Source organism: Nyctereutes procyonoides, unplaced genomic scaffold, assembly GCF_905146905.1.
Source record: "Nyctereutes procyonoides isolate TBG_1078 unplaced genomic scaffold, NYPRO_anot_genome, whole genome shotgun sequence".
NCBI classification, from domain to species: Eukaryota; Metazoa; Chordata; class Mammalia; order Carnivora; family Canidae; genus Nyctereutes; species Nyctereutes procyonoides.
Window position 1 is genome coordinate 23,662,817 of NW_026575042.1, and position 24,215 is coordinate 23,687,031.

General features: G+C 36.1%; 2 protein-coding genes across 2 annotated transcripts in view; one reads left to right on the forward strand and one right to left on the reverse strand.

Annotated features, from left to right (window-relative positions):
* Positions 1 to 4,544: 4,544 nt before the first annotated feature.
* PP2D1 (protein phosphatase 2C like domain containing 1) lies at positions 4,545 to 22,011 on the forward strand. The gene is made up of 3 exons (XM_055321381.1): positions 4,545 to 4,573; positions 10,026 to 11,101; positions 21,152 to 22,011. The coding sequence occupies exons 1-3, from the start codon at positions 4,545 to 4,547 to the stop codon at positions 21,937 to 21,939; spliced, it is 1,893 nt and encodes a 630-aa protein (XP_055177356.1). The 3' UTR covers positions 21,940 to 22,011.
* Positions 22,012 to 22,136: 125 nt separating this feature from the next.
* RAB5A (RAB5A, member RAS oncogene family) overlaps positions 22,137 to 24,215 on the reverse strand; it is a 28,599-nt gene continuing 26,520 nt past the window's right edge. Inside the window, exon 6 of the mRNA XM_055321382.1 lies at positions 22,137 to 23,571. Coding sequence (XP_055177357.1) covers positions 23,456 to 23,571 — 116 coding nt within the window. The 3' untranslated portion in view covers positions 22,137 to 23,455. The remainder of the gene's footprint in view (positions 23,572 to 24,215) is intronic.

A 24,215-nucleotide genomic window follows, 5' to 3' on the forward strand; every position in this document is an offset into this window, starting at 1 on the left:
CCTTCTTGCAGCATTGTTTGCTGAAGGCAAATGCTATTACCAGACTAAATGTCCATCTATAGAGGAAACATTAAATAACTTTTTGTACAATCCTACAATAGAATATTATGTAGCTATTAAAGAAGAATGAGGTAGATCTAAGTGAATTGATATGGAACAGTGTCAATAATATTACTGCTAAATAAAAAAAAAGCAAATTCTAGAACATATATGCATAACATGAGAATATATAACATACAATCAATTTGTTTCCTGACCTGTGTTGGAAGGATTCCTGTTGTCTGGGGAGTCTCTCCTTGGATGATAGGTTGAGGAAGGAAAGAAAGAACACTTTCACCTGAGAATCCACTTACTCACTTATATTTTCTACTGTAATAAGAAGCAAGTACAAGTTTTATGCTCTTTTAAATTTTTTTAAAATTTTGTTTTTAAGTTTGTTTATCTCTACACTCAACGTGGGGTTCAAACTCACAACCTTGAGATCAAGAGTCACATGTTTCACCAACTGAATCAGCCAAGAGCCCCAAATTTATTTATCTTTTTGTTTATTTATGTATTGTTTAAGTATAATTTTTTTTAAGATTTATCTATTTATTTGAGAGGGGGAAGAGAGAGAATGAGAGAGAGAGGGCACAAGTAGGGCAAGGGGCAGAAGGAGAAGGAGAGAGAGAATCTCAAGCAGAATCCCTGCCAAGCTCAGAGCCCAATGTGGGGCTCCATCTCATGACCCCAAGATCACCACCCAAGCCAAAATCAAGAGTTGGATTTGTGCAACCATTTGTGCAACCAACTGAGCACACAGGCACCCTCATTTATTTTAAAAAAATAAAAATGTATGGACGTTTTTATGTAAAAATATAAAAAGGGTATATAGATTGATTTATTTGAAAATACCATAATTATTCAGGGGAAATGATACATTTCATTAAAAATCTAAATAAAGAAGCAAATATGAAAGAGTAAAAATCTTATACAATGATAAAACTAATATTAGTTTGGTAAACATTTTTCCAGATATTTCTTTATGCATGTGTACAATTTACAAAAATATTTATGCTGCTCTGTAGTCTGCTTTTTATCAAAAGATATTCAGTGGATTTTTTTCTAAATAAGTCAGTTTGTTTTTATAGGCCTTATAGTATGCCAATATATTTACAACTCACTTAGTAAACTAATTACTTATTTTTGAGCACTATAAATAAAGCTGCCTCATTTATCTTTAAAATAATGAATAGATACAAAGTCACTTTTAAAAAAATTTTTTAAAGATTTTATTTATTTTTTCATGAGAGAGAGAGAGGCAGAGACATAAGCAGAGGGAGAAGCAGGCTCCACACAGGGAGCCTGATGTGGGACTTGATCCAGGGACTCAATCCGGGAACTTCAGGATCACACCCTGAGCCTAAGGCAAATGCTCAACTGCTGAGCCACTCAAGGCATCCCACAAAGTCACATTTTAGATCGCTTTATAAAATGTAATAGTGATAACAACTCTATGAAGAGTAATGGATTCATTACCTACCCAGATTTTCTGTGGTTTGGATATCCAAAAAGCACCAGCTTGTGCACCCGGCCTGCATATGTGTGTTCATATTCATTGTAACTTTGATTATTATAGCAAAAAAAAAAAATTCCATCATTATAGGTAATCTATATCTTTATATTTTTTATAGAATATAACACAACAGTTAAAAAGAATAAAGTGAGGGTGCCTGAGTGGTTCAGTCAGTTAAGCATCTGCCTTCACCTCAGGTCCTGAGATTGAGTCCTGAATCCGGCTCCCTGCTCAGCGGGGTCTGCTTCTCCCTCTCCCTCTGCCTGCCGCTCCCCCAGCTCATGCTCTCTCTCTCTCTCTCTCTCTCTCTCTGTCAAATAAATAAATAAAATCTCGGAGGTAGGGGGGTGAGAATAGGGTAAGTTGATAGGTCCTGACTTGAAAAATCCTTACCCCTGACTACTAAGTGACAGAAAGCATTTACAGAATAATATTGTGGTTGTGTTACCAAGCTATTTTTTAAAATACAGGAAAGCGATTTAATAGAATCAACAAGTGTATTCCCATAGTTCATCATGTTGTACATTTAGAATTTGTGCCATTGACAGTATGCAAATTAAGCCTAAGTTTAAAAATAGGCTATATCTACCTCACATTGTGGGCAAAGTTTACTTAAAAAAAATAGGTTGTTTCTATATTTTCGTGTATATATATGTAAATACATAGGAACCGGTCTGGAACAATATACACCTGATTTTTTGGCAGTGGTTACCTTTAGAAAGGGAGACCTCTGCTCTTCCTTTACATACTTCTGTATTGCTTGACTATTTTAAAAAGGAGAAGGCATTAATTGGGTATCTATCAATCAATAAATATAAATACAACATGTTTTTGAGTCAGTGAAATAGGTAACATAAATAATCAACTTATAGACAAAATTAACAGACCACAAATGAACTTTGGAAGAAAACAATCTGCTGAGAACCTATGTAGGGATAGACCCATCTTCTCCCTTGGGAAGTATTTGAGGAGTATATTTTCTCCCTTTTTACCCCTCTAAAAAGATACCATTAAGTCACCAGTAAGGCAGCGTTTCCTACTACTCTAATCCCTGCCGGGCTTGATGGCTGCCTGTGGAGGTGAGATATGAACACCACAGCCACCCTGCAAGTTGCCGGACCCCATCCCAGGAAGTGAGAGCCTAAAGGAGACTCAGTACTTGCTTAAAGAACATGCTTCACTCCTTCTCAATTTGTGGCAAGGGGAATGATGCAGCCGATGGAAATGAATATGCAGTACTGGCATATGTGGTATGAATTAAAAAGCAGCTGAATAATAAGAAATTCAAATTAAAACAATTAACTGCCATGTCCTACCAAACTAGGGAGGGTTTCTTTAATGGCTCTGCACAATATTGGCATGGGGTGAATGATGAGAGGTGAAGCTAGACAAATTAACAGAGACTGAAGGAGGCAGAGCTTTGTCAAATACATAAGGGGGTTTATCCCAGGAACCAGGGCAAGCCCGTATCAAACCTTAGGAAGCTGGATCACCTCTGGCTACTCCAAGGAGAATGCATTGAGAAGCAACCAGCCCAGACATGGGGAGAGCAGCTAGGTGGCCAGTGTAGTAATCCAGGCAAAATATTTTTGCACCCTAAAACAGTGAAAGCACTGGAAATGGAATCAAGTAGATGAGCTGAGGGATATTAAAGAGAGATGTCTAACAGATCTCGTACATCCAGAAAAGGAGAACAGGTGGTGGTAGTGAGGCATCTATATCATCTAGAGTTCAAACAGTAGACCCTGAACCCTCGGACATGGAACATCCTTATTGTTGTTGAAATTAGGCCTTGCAACTCTGTGTGGAAGCAACTGAACATCTGGGTAAGGGAGTTAAATCTCCCACCAGTCAGTCTGAAAAGCCAAGGATGTCCAGCTATGGAAGTAGGAACTCAGAGACTGATGAAGTCTAGAAGAAGCATTTGCCTTTATGGGTGTAAGGGCAGGCATCTGTTGATGGGTCTGGGGCTGCTATTGGTCAACAGAGCCTACAGTCCAGAGGAAGAGCTGGAGACAAAATAAAACAATGACAGGCTGGAACCTGCCAGGCACCTCTGCATCTACAGGTCATGCCGAACCATGAAGGCATTCAGATATGGTACCACAAAATTCCTTTCTTGGCCAAGTCTAACCTGGAACCACACAAGGAAAGGGATTCTGCAAAACAATTTCCATTAACCAAGTTAATGGTGGGAGATTCTGGAGGAAATGTAGTGGGTTCCATTTTGGTCATGTTAACTTTGAGTTGACTGTAATACATCCCCGTGGAAATGTTCAGTAAGCAGTTGTCCTGTGCAAATAAATTGCTCTGGAACTCTAGTTCTAATCCATCCTGGGGTGGGAGGGAGGAATGCAACTTTGGATTACAAACCTAGGAACTAAAAGTATTGGCAGGAGTCAAACCAGTCTCAAGAGACAAAAAGACAGTTCAACCAGGATCTATAACTCAGGCAGTAACCCGGGGCAGTGAGATGGAATGGACAGACCCTACGGGGCAGGTGGGAGAAAGCATCCTGGAGAGATGGCCTGAGATACTTTACCTCTGAGTGTATGGTCTGTATATGAAGGCTAGCCTTCTGGAATCAGTATTTTGAAAGTACCATGATTTATAAGAAAAAAAAACTTACTTGATAGTCACTCCTCTTATTTTGTAATCCTATTATGCAGGCACAAGACAGTATATTTAACGAATGATTCTTCTTTCAGAAATTTCAAGCACAATTTGTTACCACAGTTTGTGCCTTTACTGTTTCATAGTCCTTCAGAATCCTAGAGAGAGTTCTGACTGAGGTTCCAGGTGATGTAGTAAACATTCCACACAAAGGGGGTCTACCATTACATCAGTGGGACCACCACCACTGCCGCCACCACTACCACCACCATCGTAACCACCTCCATTACATCCATCACCATCACTATCCAAGGTTGGAGGAACAGAGGCTGGGGAAAGGTGGTAAAGAGAGGAAAAAGGAAGGTAAAGATTCCAAATGAGCACAGAAATTAATAGTGCTTTCAGGTAAATTTTCCTTATTTCTATTGCATGACAAAGAACATTTTTTTTAAAATTCCAGTGTAATTAACATACAGTGTTACATTTGTTTCAGGTGTACAATATAGTGATTCAACAAATCTTTTTTTTTTTTTTTGGTAAAGACTTATGTATTTGAGAGAGAAAGAGAAGGTGAATGGGGGGAGGGGCAGAAGGAGGGGGGGAGGGAGAGGGAGAGAGAATCTCCAGCAGACAATGCAATGAGCACAGAGCCTGAAACAGGGCTTGATCTCATGACCCTGAGATGGTGACCTAAGCTGAAATCAAGAGTCATATGCTTAACCGACTGCACCCAGGTGCCCCAGTGATTGAACAATTCTATACATTACTCAGAGCTCATCATGATAAATGTGCTCTTAATCTGCTTCACCTGTTTCCCCCATCCTCCCACCCACCGCCCCTCTGGTAACCGTCAATTTGTTCTCTATAGTTAAGAGTCTGTTTTTTTGGTTTGTCTCTTTCTTTCCCCTTTGTTCATTTGCTTTGTATCTTAAATTCCACATTTAAGTGAAATGTCAGCTCTCTCTGACTTACTTCACTTACCATTATACTCTCCAGGTCCATCTATGTTGATACAAATAGCAAGATTTCATTCTTTTCTATGGCTGGATAATATTCCACTATGTGTATATATACCACCTCTTCTTTATCCACTCTTCTATCAGTGGACATTTGGACTGCTTTTATAATTTGGCTATTGTAATGCTGTAATACACATAGATGTGCACGGATCCCTTTGAATTACTCTGTGTTTTTTTAATTCTTTGAGTGAATACTCAATAGTGTGATTACTAGATCATAGAGTAGGTCTATTTTTAATTTTTTTTAAAAGATTTTATTTATTTATTCATGAGAGACCCAGAGAGAGAGAGACAGAGAGAGAGAGAGAGAGAGAGAGAGAGGCAGAGACACAAGCAGAGGGAGAAGCAGGCTCCATGCAAGGAGCCCAACGCAGGACTCATGCCCTGGTCCAGGATCATGCCCCGGGACAAAGGCAGGTGCTAAACTGCTGAGCCACCCAGGGATCCCCATATTTTTAATTTTTGAGGAATCTCCATACTGTTTTCCACAGAGGCTATACCAGTTCACATTCCCACCAACAGTGCACGAGTGTTCCTATTTCTTCACATCCTTGCCAACGCTTGTTTCTTGTGTTTTTGATTTTTAGCCATTCTGACAGGTGTGAGGTGATATCTATCTCATTGTGGTTTTGATTTGCATTTCCCTGATGAGCATTTTTTCATGTGTCTGTTGCCATCTGTAAGTCAATGAACAATTTTATCTGCAGTATTCTTTTTCCTCCACTTTCTTAGTTATCAGATGAAATCTTGGCTTCCTGTTAGACTATGTACATGGGGAAATGATATATTCTTCTGACTACTCTGTACAAAGGAGGGCTTCCATCCTTCTCTATACTCTTATTCTTTTTTTTAAAGATTTTATTTATTTATTTATTTGACAGAGTGTATGCACACAAGCATCAGGAGCAGCAGGAGGAGAGAGAGGGAGAAGCAGGCTCCCTGCTGAGAAGGGAGCCTGATGCAGGGCTTGATCCCAGGACCCCAGGATCATGACCTGAGCTGAAGGTAGACACTTAACTGACTGAGCCACCCAGGTGCCCATCTATACTCTTATTCCATTATATTTTTCATTTTAGTACTTACTCCATCTGGTATTATATGTTTACATGTTTCTTTTATTTATTGCCTTCATTTCAGAATATAAGCTTCATCACAGACCATGCCTGTTTTGGTCACTGCTGTATTCCCAGCAAATTAAACAGTACCTAGCATATTACAGAGACTCAAGTATTTGTTGAATGAATGAATAACACATTACATTCTAAGAATGGCTCCCTGTGAGAGAGAACGGTATTATGGCTGTTCTCTATATAGAGAAAAATAAACTTCTGGTATAAAGGATCGACTGTAAGTTGAATCACAGTAGCAGGGTGCCTTAAATATTGTCCCAACAGTTCATCAAGCCTCAGGAAAACTGCAACCTTTACATGAACATGATCAAATAATAGTAAATAAAAATATTTGTTATACATTTTGGCAAGAAGAGCTTAATAGCTTTGCCAGTACTCATTTCTCCCCCTACTTCTCTGCTTGCCCCTCCATTTCCTTTGCTGGTCTTCTTCTTCTTTCTTCCTGCTAACCAGTCATTCCCTTGGATTTGCCTGGGACCCTCTTTTTGATCTTTCAACTGTGAGTTTTTGAAGTCGGCTTCTCAGGTGTCATGATGCCACTCCTATCTAGATAAGGGGTTAAGTCCCTGTGTGGGCACTGTCCTGGGCCTCATCTGACCTGTTTAATTCTTTGTATGAGCATATGAGGCTCTGCAAACTCCTCCCCTCAAAGCCTCCAGCCTTCTCTGTGTGTGCTGCTTCAGCATTATGCACAGTAGTTAGCCTTTTGTAGATATTGAAGAAGTGAATGGATGCTGATTAAATTTGTTGATGAGACTGAAGTATTTATCAGTGAAATTGATATAATTTTGGTATTTCATTTTAAATATTCCAGTAAAAATAAATAGAATGTAATAAAAAAATAAAATGGCTGAAGACAAAGATGAAACAAGAATGGAAAAATGTTGATAATGGTTGAAGCTGATGATGGGCATATGAGGGCTCTTTATACTCTTCTATTTTTGTGTACTTTTAAGTTTTTCTGTTAAAAAAAAACACAAAAATTTGTTGTTGAGGCAAAGCCAAGAAGGCCTACCAATATGCTAATAGTTTTAGAGGCATTTATGAAGTGGAAATTTGTAAATAAAATTTTACAATAGGAATGGGTAGCTATATTCACTACAGTTATGCCCTTTAAGGAATTAAATACAAATGAGGAAAGCAGCAAACATGTCAAACTTTTCAGAGCTTTGCTTAATTTTTAATCGTATTGCCACGTGTAAACCATATACGAAGGTTGCTAAAGCCTTTTGCCAATCACATGGTACACCATCTTATTCATCATTTACCACAGAAAATTTTCCTCCCTAGAAATAGTATAGCATATACGATGAAAATCCTACTGGGAAGAATCTTAAAGATATTTGCCTATTTTTATAGCCATTGTATTACTTTATTTATGCATTCATTTTTAATTTACATGCGTTACTCATAATTGTGTTCCATTTTTTTAAGTCCTTATTTATTTATTTAAGTAATCTCTACATCCAGCATGGGGCTTGAACTCATTACTTCAATATCAAGAGTCCCATGCTGCTCCAACTTAGCTAGGCACTCCTAAATTGTGTCTGATTTTATATATCCACTTTATTATTTGTTATACTAACAATTGTAGGGAAGCAATGATATATACAATTTACCACAACATATTAATAAATACACATATCTCAATTCTGAAACACTGATTCAGATACTGCTATGGAAAAAAATCCTCTCCCAGCTCTTGGCTGGCATGGAATTCTTGATCTCAGGATTATAAATTCAAGTCCCATATTGGGTGTAAAGATTACCTAAAAAAAAACCTTTCCCATTGATTTGCTGATTTTTTTTCTTTAATTAGTTTTATATAGAATATATTTTCCCATAAGTGTTATAATTTCATGTCTACATGTGATATGTTTCCATTTGGTACAGTTCTCAGCATCCTTTTTGCTTAGGTTAAAAGGAGCAGGCACTTTTTAAGTGGCCCCTGTTGCCAATTGCTTCACCATTTATCTTCATTTGATGCTATAAATAATCCTACTTACTTACAGATAAGAAAGCAGATGCTCAGAGAAGCTTAATTTGTAAGTGAAGACAGACTTTTTTTTTGAAGACAGTTTTTTTTAATCCAAACTCTACATTGTTCATAGTATATTGTTTTGTGTCTCCATATTCAAACTTTCAGTATGAGGCCATGACTTAGTATTGAATAAAACTGGCAGATTCTAGGATGGTATGCAAATATGACTCATTTACATCTCAGAAAAGATGACATATATATTATGTATGTAAATATGTTTATGTAACCAATGTTAATATTATTAATATATTATTATATTACTGTAGGTAATATAATAGTCATCATATGGTTATAATATATTTATATTTAATGTATATAATTATAATATATTGACATATAATAAATATATTATTAATATATTCTAATATATCTTATATATACATATTTGGAAAGACAGATAACAGCCATTAGCTAAGGCTGGAATTTTGGAGTTGGGGTGGGGCTTTGGAAACAAGGAGAACACATTTTCTAGCTTGTATCTTTTTGTCTTGAACTTAAAAATGAAATGCATTACTTTTATGCTCAGAGATATCATTACTATTTTCTCATTAGTACTAAATAGACTCATTTCTTATTTTAACAAGTATCAGCATTCTGAATACCTGTTTTATGCTTGGAATGTTTAAGTCCCTATGGGCTTCAGGCATTCTTATTGTTGTAGGCCCATCTAACACATTAAATGTACTCACAACAAATACAACTTCTATGAGTTAAGTTGAAGTTAAATAGAACTTACACGAAGCTGAGTTGAAGTTAACATTGTCACATGTCATAAACATTTAAAGCTACTAAATTGATTTTTTAGGTTTTAAAGTAGTTTTTAAAGATTTTATTAGTTTATTTTAGAGAGAGCACATGAGCAGGGGAAGGGGCTGGGGGGGAGGAAGTGGGAGAGAATCTCAACCAGACTCTGCACTGAGTGCAGAGCCTCATGCAGGGCTCAATCCCACCAACCTGAGATCGTGACAGGAGCCAAAACCAAGAGTTGGATGCTTAACTCACTGAGCCACCCAGGTGCCCTATTCATTTTCCTGTGAACCTTTTAAGTAGAACAAAAAAGTACCTTCACCAAGATAAAATGGAGTACACAAATAATTATGCTCAAATTTTAAATCAAATACCTAGGTCTCAAGCATGTATTCAAGCATGTATGTACTTTCACATGCCTGGGATACAATCTTGTGCTGATTTCTTTGAGTATTTATTCTTAGATTTCTGGTTGACTTTGTAGAGTCTTTGCCTAATTTTATTCAGGGATACACAATTCAATCACCATTTTTTTTTAGTACTTCCTGTGTGTTTTTTTGGGGAATGACAGCATCAGAATATTCAATGGTAGGCCCACATTAAATTGTGAGGAACTAAAGCAAATTGCAAAGATAAAGACCTGCTTGAAAAGACTTTCAATGTATTGGGGCACATGGGAGACTCAGTCAGTTAGGCACCAGACTCTGTTTCAGCTCAAGTCAGGATCTCATGGTTCTTGAGATCAAGCCCTGAGTTGGGCTCTGCATTCAGTGGGGAGTCTGCTTGAAGATTCCCTCCTTCTGCCCCTCCCTCCAGATGTTCACTCTTTCTTTCTATAATAAGTAAATACATCTATTAAAAAAAAAAAGACTTTCAATGTGTCACCCCTGGCATGTAAATATCTTTTATCCTGTTTGCAGAGTGTTTTGGAAATCAAGGGAATGGAATGTGAGAAAATCAACACATGATTCAGATCAGGAGATCCCACTTTCCCTGAGAAGGAGGTACTTTAGAAGGAAGAAAACGAGATTATCAAGATACTCAAAATACTCTGAAGACCATGAGAAGCCGCAGTCCTGTGATCAAATGATTACATTTCCCTGTTCCATATGTAAGCATGAAATTGACCTACGTGAAACTTTCCTCCATAAAAAGCAACATATGGCTCTGGCCACCCTGGAGTTTCAATGGATGGGTGAAAAGAAACCAGCACTGCCAGTAATTACCATTCAGAGACAGTTTATAATCACTAAACTATTGTCATCTTCTTTATTCACTGAAAAAATCCTAGAGAGCATTAATTATGCTTTTGAGCTACTTTGGCAGAAACAAATACCAGCATACTATAAGATGATTGATAACGTTCACAGGAGTTCCATATATTCTCAAACAATCTCTCATGTATTGATTAAAGGTGTAGCCATTTGTGAAGATGGAAATTCTGCATGGAAAGCTGACATGAACGATAAATTCACTGTGGTGGATAATTTTGGCAAAAAACCTGATGTGTGTTTTTTTGGTTTATTTGATGGACATCATGGTGCCTCAGCGGCAAACCTGACATCAGTGGAACTCCCAGTTTTATTTCTCCATCAGCTTTCCAGATTTGATCCTTCCTACCATATGACTTCTGAAGAGCAAAATGTAATCAAATCCTTTCTCACAGTATTTAGGGAAGAATACATAGCCAAAGAAGAACTTTTTTCCTCCATAAAGAAAAGGAGAAAAACAGGGAAATGTGAGTATGAGAACATACACAAAGCCTTTGCAAAAGCATTTTGGAGAATGGACAGGCTTTTACGTCTTGGAAGAAATGAAGTGTCCAGGGTTCGATGGAGTGGCTGTTCTGCAGTTACTTGTATATTGGAAGGCAATATTAAAACACCCTATACTAAGAAGAATTGGAGAATCAGTAATGATGATGGCTTGCCAAAGAATTCCCCTTCCCAGGTGATGCCACAAATAATTTCTGGAGTACTTCATGTTGCAAACACAGGTATGTACATTGAGTGGTGCTCATTACACCTTACATTTATTTTTTATTCCTTGCACCAAAATTTCTCTTGCTTCCAGAACTATTGAGTGACCTATGATTTAGTGACTTAGTAATGCCTCAAAATTCCATTGACTAATTTAAGAAATGATCAACAACCACAGTTTAAATGCAGATTGCAGACCACAAAAATAATTGTAATTTTTTTTTAACAAGGAGGAACATATAATTTGACCAAAACATTATTTTCTAAATGGGGTAGCAGTTCAGCTGTGGAGAAAGGCAAAGCATTTATTGCTTAGATCTAATGAAACAAAAAACATTTCCCATACTTCCCTTTTTCAGGAAAATGGAAAGTTCTTTGAGGATTGTTAGAAGTCTGGTTGTTTAAACTGGTTATTCTAATAACACATTTTCAATAGATCACTTGGGCTCACAGGCCAAGTAGCATCCATTTACTTTTAGAGAAAATAGTTTGTGCCTCAAGTTTATAAGCATATATTCTATTCTCCAAAAATATAGCTGTATTTTTATTATTTTTTAAAAGATATTTATTTATTTATTCACGAGAGACACAGAGAGGCAGAGACATCAGGCAGAGGGAGAAGCAGGCTCCATGCAGGGAGCCCAACATGGGACTCGATCCCGGGTCTCCACCTGGGCTGAAGGCGGCGCTAAACCACTGAGCCACTGGGACTGCCCTATAGCTGTATTTTTAAAATTGTATTTCAAGAAGCAATTCTTTCAGTTAGTGCAAAAGTTCTAGCCTAGGAGCTTGACAAAATGGAAAGCCCATATGTAAAACATTCTTAGCAAAGTTAAGCTGAGTTTCATGGGATGCTTAATTGGGTTTCCACTATCCCTTTCATGAATAGTTATTATTAAGTAAAGTCTACCCCTAATGTGGGGCTCAAACTCACAATCCTGAGATCAAGAATTGCATGGTCTACTGACTGAACCAGTAGGGTGCTCCTGTGTAGAGTTATTAATAATAGTGTCCACTTATTTAATATTAAAATCTTAAAAAGTATAACATGTTCATGATACATTTATATATTGTAATATGATTGCCATTCAGGTGATAACTAGCACCTCTATCATGTTACATAATTATCATTTCTTTTTTTTTTAAGATTGTATTTATTTATTCACGAGAGACACAGGCAGAGGGAGAAGCAGGCTCCATGCAGGGAGCCCAAGGTGGGACTCTATTCACCACCTGAGCTGAAGGCAGATGCTCAACCGCTGAGCCACCCAGGTGTCCTCATCATTTCTTTTTTAGTGGTTTAAACAATTAAATTCTAGTCTTGGCAAGCTTGATGATTATAATACAGTATTGTTCTCTATATTCTCTATATTGTGCATTAGATCTCTAGGACTTACTACTTGCTCCAAGTTTGGCTCCTTACACATTTGTTCTATTCCCTCACCCCTATATCTAAGTGTCGTTACCCCACTTTTCCCGATGAGAAAATGGAAGCTGGGAGAGGTGAGATAATTTGTTCAAGGTCTCAGAGATAATAGGAATTGGAGCTGGAACTCAAGCCCACTATATCATGCTGCATCTGAAGGGAATTGCTTCCAAAACCTGAGGAGGCTGGCCCTCAGCAAGTGGGACCATGTATTTGAGAAAACCAGATAATCACAAAGACCACTATAACGTCAGGGTCCCTTGAAGTCAGCGTGTTTCTGATCTAGCTCTGGTTCTGAGCTCAAGATGAGTACTCCAGATTAAGCAATATAAAGAAGCCAAGTGCAATGCCACTTTCCTCAGAATTTTTGTAATTCTTTTTGTAATGAGGTTCCAGATGGCTAGAGCAGGTCTACTTCATGCACAGGTTTCAGATTTCATACCACTCTGGGAACCAACCCATATTCTTGGACGTGGGACCTCCATTAGAAAATGTCATTACACATCAGGGTTCCTGTAGAACTAAAGGAAAAATTATGAGACAGTGAATAACTAGATGCTATCATTAAATGTCTAATTTACGTGATTCACTACTTCCAGGATCACTGCTGTTTGGCTGGTTCTAATCTCCAGGTCAAACATTTGTTGGATCTAATTTCCACGCTTACATAATTCTGTTAAATTGTTTTCATTTAGGCATACTTCATTTTAATAAAAACAAATATGTAGGGAAAAGTTCCAACTTGTGAAAAGGAGATCATGATTGATGATACTAGAGTGCTCCTGAAAAAAAGCTATTTAAATGGGTTACAAAGAGTAAATTTTTTGCAGAAATTTTTCAAGAGCACATGTTGTATTTTATAAAGCAAGACCTATATTTTTCCTGTATTTCCTGTACAAATTTATTTAAATCTGTGAAATACCAGTGTCATCACAACTTGGGAATTAAACAAAACAAAAACCTCACTTTATAATGAAACATGAGTGCAATAATGAAGCCATTGAATAAATGTTGAATTTGTGCATGTGGAAAAAAATACTTCCAAAGTGACATTCTTGATTTTTTATTCTTAGTGCTTCCCATTTATATTGCATTTTATAATTTCTCTTGGTGCTCTCCTGTTTTACTTCAATTGATCCTCATAGAATTAAAACATTAACAAATGTATTCATACAGAATATGTAATTATACTTTTTCCCTAGCATCAAATAAACCACAAATTTTACATTTCTAATCAACCACACTAGTTCTTCATAGATATAAGGGATTCTTATTTGATCCCTTTGTGTTTTCCCCATTGCTTTTATTTTTAATAGCTTTATTGAGATATAATTCAAAAGCACACAATTCACTCACATAAAGTGTACATGGTTTTTAGTACATTCACAGATATGTGCAAGCATCACCAGTCAATTCTAGAACATTTTTGTCCTCTTAAAAAGAAACCCAGTACCCTTTGGCAATCAGGTCGCTAACCTGCCATTTCTTCAGGTCTAAGCAATCCCTAATCTACATTTTGTCTCTATACATTTCCCTATTCTGGGCACTTCCTATAAATGTACTTGTGTTCTTTTGTGCCTGTCTTCTTTCACTTCATATGTTTTTGAAGGTTCATCCATATTTTAACATGCATTAATACTTCTTTCCTTTTGATTGCTGAATATTTCACTGTATAGTTATGCCACATGTTGTTTTTCCATTTATTCAGTTGAAAAACATTTGTTTCTAGTTTTTGGCTATTATGAATAATGCAGGCATGGACATGGTGCATAAGTTTTTGTGTGGACATGTTTCACTACCTTGGGTATATACCCAGGAGTGGAATTGCTGGATCATAAGGTAATTCTATACTTAACCATTTGAAGCACTGCCCCATTTTCCAAAATGGCTTCACCATTTCACTATCCTGCCAGTAATATATGAGGGTTTTAATTTTTACACATTTTCCCAATGCTGTCTTTCTGACTTTAGCCACCTTCATAGCCACTATGAAGTGGTATTGACTTGCACTTTTCTGTTGACTCATGATGTTGAATACCTCCTTAAGTGCTTATTAGTCATTTGAATATCTTCCTTTGAGAAATGTCTACTCAAATCTTTTGTCCATTAAGTTACTTGTCTATTGAGTTGCAAATTTCTTTTTATATTCTGAATACAAGTCCCTTATAAGATGATTAGGAAACATTTTAATTCCATGGGTTTTTTTTTTCTCTTTCTTGTTATCTTTTGAAGCAAAAAATACTTTAATTTTAATGAAATCCAATTTAGCAACTGTTGTTTTGATTCTTGCACTTTTGGTATCAATTGAGGAGACCATTGCCTAATCCAAGGGCACAAAAACTTACACCAGTGTTTTGCTCTAAGAGATTTAGTTTTCTCTCTTACATTCAGGTCTATGATCCATTTTGAATTAATTTTGTACGTGTCATGGGGTAGGGGCCCAACTTCATTCTTTTTTATGTGGATACACAATTGTATATTATCATCTCTTTTACTACCTTCTTTTGAATTGATTTTATTCCTATCTATCTCATTTGTTAGGTTGTTAGCTATAACTGTTATGTTATTTTTTTTGTTATATTATTTTAGAAGTTTATAGTATACATCTTTAACTTCTCAGCTTATCTTCAAATGATATACCATATTGTATACAGAATAAAATCCTTACAACAGCACTTTTATTTCTTCTCTCCCAGACTTTATACTATTTGGTTCATATGTATATATGTGGTATTTATATATATGTGTATATATATGTTTATTATACAAGACTTTTTAAAACTTGTCTCCTTATATATAGTCATATCTAGGAGACATCGTGGGTTTGGTTCCAGACCACCACAATAAAGCAAATATTGTGATAAAGCAAGTCAAATGAATTTTTTTTGTTTCCCAGTGCTTGTTAAGTTATGATCACACTATAGTTTACTAAGTATAGAATACATTGTCTAAAAAGCCAATGTGGATACCTTAATGAAAAATATTTTACTGCTAAAAAATGCTAATCATCATCTGAGGTCTCAATAGTGAGTTGTTACCTTTTTGCTGGTGGAGGGTTCTTGCCTTGACATTGATGGCTGCTGGCCCATCAGGGTGACAACTGCTGAGGTTTGGGGTAGCGATAGTCTTTCTTAAAATAAGACAACAAAGTTTGCTACATCGTTTGGTTTTTCTTTCATGAATGATTTCTCTGTAGCATGTGATGATCATATTTTACTCACAGTAGGACTTCTTTCATAATTGGGAGTAAATCCTCTCAAACCCTGACACTGCTTTATCAACTGAGTTTATATGATAATCTAAATCCTTTGTCGTCATTTCAATGATCTTGACAGCATCTGCACCAAGACTAGATTCCATCTCAAGAGACCACTTTCTTTGCTCATCCATAAGAAGCAACTTGTCACCCATTAGTTTTATCATGATTGCAGCCATTCAATCATAGCTTGTCTCCACTAGTTCTCTTGAATTTCCACATTTGCAGTTACTTCCTACAGTCTTGAACCCCTCCATGAAGGTTGGAATCAACGTCCAAACTCATGTTAATGTTGTTATTTTGACCTCTGCCCATGAATCATGAATGTTCTTAATGGCATCTAGAATGGTGAATCCTTTCCAGGAGGTTTCAACTTACTCCGCCCAGACCCATCAGAGGAAAAATTTTCTATAGTAGCTATAACCTCATAGAAGTATTTCTTAGTAATGACTTGAAAGTCAAAATGACTCCTTGATCCATTGGGCTGCAGGATGGATGCTGTGTTAGCTGGCATGAAAACATCAATATTGCTGTGCATCATCAGAGCTCTTGCGTGACCATTGCATTGTCAATGACCAGTAATATTTTCAATCTTTCCCCCGAGCAGTAGGTCTCAATAGTGGGCTTAAAATATTCAATAAACTGTAAATAGATGCACTGTCATCCAGGCTTTGTTGCTCCATTCATAGAGCAAAGACAGTAGATTTCTTAAGATCATTCTCAAGGCCCCTAGGATTTCTGGAATGGTAAACAGGCATTTGTAAGTGAGTGGTTTAGTGTATCTGTCCCACTATCTTTAGGTCTAGATTGTACAATTTTTTTTTTTTTTTTAGAGAATGAGAGAGAACACACAAAAGAGTAGGGAGTAGGGGGAAAGGACAAAGGAGGACAAGATCAAGGGAGAATCTCAAGCAGACTGTGCTGAGTGCAGGTTGATGTGGGGCTTGATCTCTAGACCCTGAGATCATGACCTGAGCCGAAACCAAGAGTCTGAGCCACCCAGGTGCTCCAGTACATATTTGTTCTTAATAATTCCTTTTAATGAGGCCCCAGAAACTACTTTTGTACTAGCGATACCTTATAAAATTGGTGAGCTTCATTCTTCTTGTGTATTAAAATGTGGGTATCCTTACCTCAAGGTTGTAAGGATTAGACAAAGGAATCACCTGGTAACCATGAGAAGAGGACAGGGGCTTGATGTGGGCAACAACTGAGGAACTGTGAATAGTAGAAAAGCATTGGGTAAAGCTATCATTGGTCTCCGGATGTAGAAGGAGCTCATGGGACACAAAACTAGGTCACTAAAACAAATTTCTGATAATTACTTCCAGCCCCATCCTTTTTCTTTAAAACCTAATTCAATTCCAGAATCACCTTATTTTATGTAAAAAATAACAAAAAACAAAAAAACATATTCTTAAATAACACCTTTTACATGCTTTACCTTCCCTTTCTCCTTTCTTTGGAGTATGTTGGTGAACTCATATATACAAATCTGATTCTGAAAACACATTCAGCAAATACTTGATAGTTGTTACTGATATGTAAAGTATTGTTAGGCTCCAGATGTACAACGGTGAATTTGAGTTTCATGCTCATATAGCCTACAAAATGAACAAAGGTATTTTTTGAATACTCAATGAAAACTAGCTCCCATCGGCAAGGCTCTCATGCCGATCATCAGTAGGAAGTCATAAACCTGGTGTCTATGCATACAAACAAATTCAGCCTTTTCTGCCAAAATGAGTCCTGCAGACAAACTGGATATAGGTTGTTTCCCTGACCTAATTTATATACAGGTCTGTTATGCTTCCAATTTAGGTAGATCTCATTCATGTTTGAATTTCCTATTTGTTCATGCTCCTTTTCAGTTGCTTTTTCCTTCCCCAATAACGATTTCATTTCCCAAAGTCTAAGTTATTGCTCCTTACTTCTTTAAGCCTATAAATCTACCACATAAGAATTACAAGTTTTGGGATGCCTGGGTAGCTCAGCAGTTGAGCACCTGCCTTTGACTCAGGGTGTGATCCCTGGATCTGGGATCGAGTCCCACATCAGGCTCCCTGCGTGGAGCCTGCTTCTCCCTCTGCCTATGTCTCTGCTTTTCTGTGTCTCTTATGAATAAATAAAATCTTTTTTAAAAAATTAAGTGTTTTTTTTGTTTTGTTTTTTAGTGTGTCTGAAATCAAACATTTATAGCTTCATCTCTTTTTTGGATTGCCTATTCTGGTTTCCCCTTCATGGAACCCAAAGGGGGGTAAAAAAAAACCCTTTAATCAAATTTCTTACTAAATTACCTTCTTAAATCTTCACAATAACCTTGACAAAAAATAACATTGCAGGTGGAAAACTGTAATTGAGGGAAATAAAGTGACTAAATGAAGGTCACATAAAGTTGGAATTAAAGCCCAAGTGTTTCCACTTCCCCAAGTTATTTCTTCCAAAGGAATTTTTTATTCTTGGGTGCTACATTTTTACTTCTGGGCACTCCTACATCCTAGGTATGTTTCCTTTTCCTTCTACCACATATAATTTTTCTTCTTTTCCTTCAGTTCTTTTTTAAAAATTTCCTATTATTTTCAATAGTGAGTAGCTATAGCTGGAAAAAAATCATGATTTCGCCCATTCAGATCTAGAATTCTGTTTGTGATTCTAAGGTCACTTTGAAGTTTATAGGAGTACCCTTCATTTTCCTAAATTGAAGGTAACCCAGCAATTGCAAGGAGACAGTTGCATAATTGCTCTCTGCCTAAGGAACACTTTTGCCTGACTACACATGCCATCTTGAAAAGGCTTGAGTATCATCTCAAAGCAGTTTCTCTAATCCCCCTGTAACCCTCTTGCAGTAACCCTGTTCCACCCTTGTTCTGATAGTGTTTGCTGAAGAGCACAATCTCTCCGAACTGCTGAAGCTGGTACCTTTGTCTAGAAATTTGAAATATTTATGCCCACATTCACATAAACTTTTTTAAGGGTCTTCAGATCAGCTCACTGCCTATTCTCATTTCCTTCACACAGATGTTACAGGAACCTTTCTTTAAAGACAATCTTTAAATTGTCATGACTGGTCACTCTCCCCTTTCAATTCTCCAAACACTTGAACTTACAGTGTTATTTAAATCTTCCTCCAATTTCCCATTTTCCTTGGGACTTTTCATTATTCTTTCCTAGCTCTCAGCTTAATGTAGTCAACTGCTTTCAACAACCCAATTTGCAGCTGACAGCATATGCAACTGAGGCCCAGGAAATACAATTATTAACTCTGCACAATCTTTCCTCATTTGTTCCAACAGTACTCTCCAAGGCCTGAATCTTACGTATCCTCTACACTTCCTGGGCTATGCATGAATAGTTGAGATATAGCGGGTACTTCTTTACTTTTTCCTTCATGCACCATTCTCGTAGGAAAGAATGTGAATTATTCAGGAAGCACTATTTCCCTTTTCATCAGGATAAACTTTGTCAACCAGAAGTATTTACAGCAAGTAAATGGTAGAGTGAAAAGTGCAACCAGGATTTAATATCCCTTCAAGAAAGTTCTGTACTAAGCCCAAGGGATGTTCACAATAGGAAAATAAGCCAAAATGGCATTTCCTGTCCAGCACAGCAATTGGGGGGGGGGGGGGGGGGCAGAGAAAGGCACCTAGTGCATAAGAATATGCTTACCAATCTCTGTAGACGCAACTAAAAAATACCAGTTTACCACCATTCCACTGTAACAATTATTTTCAAATCACACAACAGAGGAATAATACTTTTTCTTTTTGCTGAATGGACTTTGACTTGCCACATGCAAATAAGACATTTATGAAGTCAGTGGATTCGACTCTTCTGAGCCAAATGTCTCCTGCATTTTCAAAGCAATGGTTACATTATTTTTTTTGTGTATGTACATACATTAATAGGAAATTATAATTTAAAAGAGATATTGAATCACATATCCTCCTAATAAAACAATTCAATTTACCCAGGTGGCATGTTCAGTATCAATCCATGCTGCTTTGCTGGAATAGTAATAATTTATAACTCAGCAAAAGTCAAGAATTTTACTTTTTCTTTCTGCAGAGTTTAAGTAGAAAGACCAGCAAAAAAGACAAGCTAATACAAAATATTAATAACCAAACCCAGAGAAGTGAAAGAGGTCATGTAGTTTTCAGGACTATCACACGTCTCTGGTTTTAAAAACATTTTCCACATTATTTTTATAATTCCCATTATATAAATGAGCCAATAGGCTCAGCCTATGCCTGAACTAATTCTTCATTAATTTAAGCTCTTTCAGTCCAACCATACTAATTGCACAGACTATATAGCCTTTTAAAATCTCAATTTCTTTACCTCAAAAACTGGGGATAGAATTGAACCTCTGTAGCAACAAAACTCAGATTCCAGGTATGGTATTATGATTGAAACCAGAGTATTCTACTGTAAATTCTGCATGATCCAAGGAATTTTAATTCTCAAAGGCACTGTAATATTCAAACATCTTTAACCTCATCTCAGAATAATTGATATACCCTTTTATAAATGATAAATGACTCCATATCAAGAAAAACTTATTACTTATAAACTAAAAAATTCTGTGAATCGTTTTTTAATAAACCAAAGAAAGTTTTGGTATTACAACTATCCCTCAATCTGTTCAGAATACTGTTTAGATTTTCTTAAGATTTCAACGAAGCACACATCACAGGTTCATATGAACCATGAACAAACTACAATCAACTTTTAAGATTTCAGTTTTCAATCAAAGGGTTTAATTTAATATTGGCTAGCTATTATCCATTTAACACATTAATAATACATATGGATTTTTCTTTACATGGCTAATCGATTTAATTTCTTTTTAACCACACAACATGAAACTATTAAGACTGACATTAACAGTGGCATTCTAATTTTTTTCATCACCCACACCTATATATATGTTCAGGTTTTAACTTTTACCAGTTACAAAACTATCAAACTCCACTTTAAAAAAAAAAAATCAATGCTTGTTTTTAATTAAAAAGGCATTTATTTAAACATTTAAAAAATGTCTGCCCTATGGAATATATGTTGGTCATAAAAAAGTTCAACTCTTGGCTGTATAAATATTCAGAAGCTGTTTCATAAAAAATTGATAGTTATTTTTTATTATTTGTAGTTTTAAGTTATTTTAATATTAAGTGCAGTATTTTGAACACTAAGTTACTTAAAAATGAGGGATAAACTGACCTCTCAGTCAAATCTTAATGACCATAAATCGCCCAATATTATTTCACACATGTAAAAAATATTTTAAAATGGCCTATTTATGCACTGAAACAGAATAAAGTTAAAAGCGTACTTTGATACAATTGGTCACTAAATCTCTAAGATCAATTTTTTCTAATAATCTTCTAGGTAATGTACAAGCAGTCTTATGCAGAAATGGAAAAGGTTTTTGCATAACCAAAGAACACACTACGAGAAACATAACCGAAAGAAGAAGATTACTTAAGAATGGAGCAATAATTAGTTCAAATGAACCATATGGGCTCCTAGAAGGGCAAATAAAAACCACACGAGGACTTGGATTTCATGGAAATCTCAAACTGAAAAAATCCATTATCCCAGCACCTCAAACTATCTCTGTCCCTATAGATGACTTATGCCAATTCCTTATCTTAGCTACTAATGGACTCTGGGAAGTTTTGGATACAAAGGAAGTCACTGCACTGGCAATGACAATGTTTCAAGTATATAAAGACACCTACTATTCTATCACACAAAATCAATCTTTACCATCCAAAGAGCCTTTCCTAATCAATGAACTAAGCAATACTAAATCAGAAAGTAATATCCGTATATTGTTTCAGTATAAATCTGAATCTACAGAATGTGTGCCAAATATAAATACAAAAGAAAATTTGTTTGATTCAAAATATTCTAACCCTAAAAATGCACACACATTTCCAACAGAAATGACTAATCATCATCTATACAGTGAGAAAGAAAGAAATGGACCAACCAGTGTAGATGTGTCAAAAAATTCAAGTGAAAAAGAATCATGCATTAAAAATTTCTATGAAGGTGCAGCCAAGTATATTAGCCATGAACTTGTAAGTGCGGCTTTAGCGGCTGGATCCAGAGACAACATTACAGTCATGGTAATACTTCTCAAGGGAAGTGAGTATCAGTTTCTGACATAAAAAGATAAATTTCTGATTATCGAAGAGTACAAAAATGTAAAGACAGTTCTTCAAAGAACCAGCTATTAGGATAATACATCAATACCACACAAATTTTAAAGAACATATTAAGGAAACTATAAAAGCATTATTTTAGGTTACATGATACTATTTATATATGTTCACTGTTCCATGCCAAGAAAGAGAAAAACCAGTACTTGCTTTTTTATACCACTTTATTCCAACCTGAGCACCTCAATATAAAACTAAACACTGGTGAACTGTTTTCCTTACTAATTCTGAATTACTGTAAATATACAAGTTCTGCTAGCAGTTCAACACTTAAATAGATTAAATCATCTCTGACACATGGTAGATTTCATATAATGAAAATACCTAAAACAATTAGTGCAATATACTGAACTGATCAAAATAAAATGAACTCTGGAAAACAAGGCTGCAAGACTGTTACTAACATACTGCAATAGTTATGTTACAAATTACTGGTACATTGTTTATTATGGTTCTAGCCATGTAGGAACAACTGAAGCCCCTTCCTTTCAAAGGGAGAGAAAAGGAAAAATTAGCTGTTTTAGTAACTGTACATTTTGTATACTTTTAAGCAACTCTTAAATATTACAGGAAATTAATAAACATATATGGAGACTACAGTGCAGTACTCTATTTACAGTACAGCTGAAAATTGAATTTAAAGTAATCAAGTTTGAATGTACATAATTGTTAGTGCATTGACTATATTATGTCCAAAGGGAACAAAGGCCCCCTCCCTGCCCCCAAACAACAAAACCTATGTAATGGCCAGCAGTGATTAAACAGAAATCACAGACACCTGGTTTGTTTCATTTCTGTTGAAGAGCTCACATGTTTGAAGGGAACACTATCAAGATGCATTCAATTTTCATATTCCTAAAACAAGATGAGGTTACGTTTGACCTTTTTTAACCCACTAAAAATACCACGACTGGCTATAATTTAGATGCCACTAATGTTTGTGTTTTTCCCCCTGAAGATGTGGGACTGTTTTCTTGTGGCTAATCTGTTAAAATGTGGAATGTACATTTTAAATATGCATACTAAGAGAAATTACCAGTTTCCTGAATACTGTAGCTAAGCATAAATATCTTTAGAACTTCCTTCTAAAAAAAAGAATGCTTTTGAAAAGCCCAAATTAATAAGTTCCAAATCTTTTACATAGAAGTGGCTGGTTAACTGTGGGTTTACATCATTTGTCTCTATCCCTGGTGATGAGAAATGATTCCCCTAACCGTCCAAGGAAACAAGCGTACACACACAGCTCTCATTCCCCCTTTCTACTTCTGAAATATTAGTCAGAGGGTCACATGCATGTTATTAAAAATTAAGTTCAAAACACTTAAAATAATTCTGTATTAGAAACTTGACTCTATCGTAAGTCTCTTCTTTTTGGAAGTCATACTGGGCTGGTTAAATGCTCCAATTCCACTGTCATTAACATTTAGGAAGCAGAAGAATATTCCAGGAAGTTCAAACTGGAGGTTTAGTTACTACAACACTGACTCCTGGTTGGCTGCGTGGGTTCAGTAAGGTCTACTCCTCTTCCTCTGGCAGAATTTGCTCCTGGATTCTGTGGTTCGTTCTTTGGCAACTTTTTAGCTGAGAGATAAATTATCAAAATAAACGCAATTAGTGGATTCATATTAGAATTATTTTCATCTGCTTAATCTTTTTTTTTCCAGCTAGGTTGACCCAAACTATCACATAGCTGTATGTTCATTCTTTTCTAATTGCTTACTAAATATCTACTAGATAATACCAAATACTCTTCATTCGTCAGTCCTCAGTGAGGTTAGTGGGTTAGGGAAGGGTAAGATAGGGAACAGTTACATATAATTAAAACTTAAGTTGACTATATTTAATTTTTTACATATATTCAGTTAGCAATACCAGAATAGTAGTACTTTATTTCATAATCTTTAATACTTCTATTGTTTAAAGAAAATCTAAGTTAATAAAAAAAGAAAAGAAAGAAAATCTAAGTTAATAAAGATGATGGCCAGCCAATTATTTATAAAGAATCTTAGCTTGTATCAATGATCTCCGGACTGCCACATATACTTTCTGGAACAAGTCAGGATATAAACAACAAATGCCATCACTGTCACCCCAGCAGTACTGGTCCTCTGTCATGCTAATTATCACCCCAAATTCTGGCAGATCACACCTATTTTCTTCTGGCTTACACATACTTAACTCTTCAAACATCTACCATGTTCCTCATTTATGGATGATTAAAAACC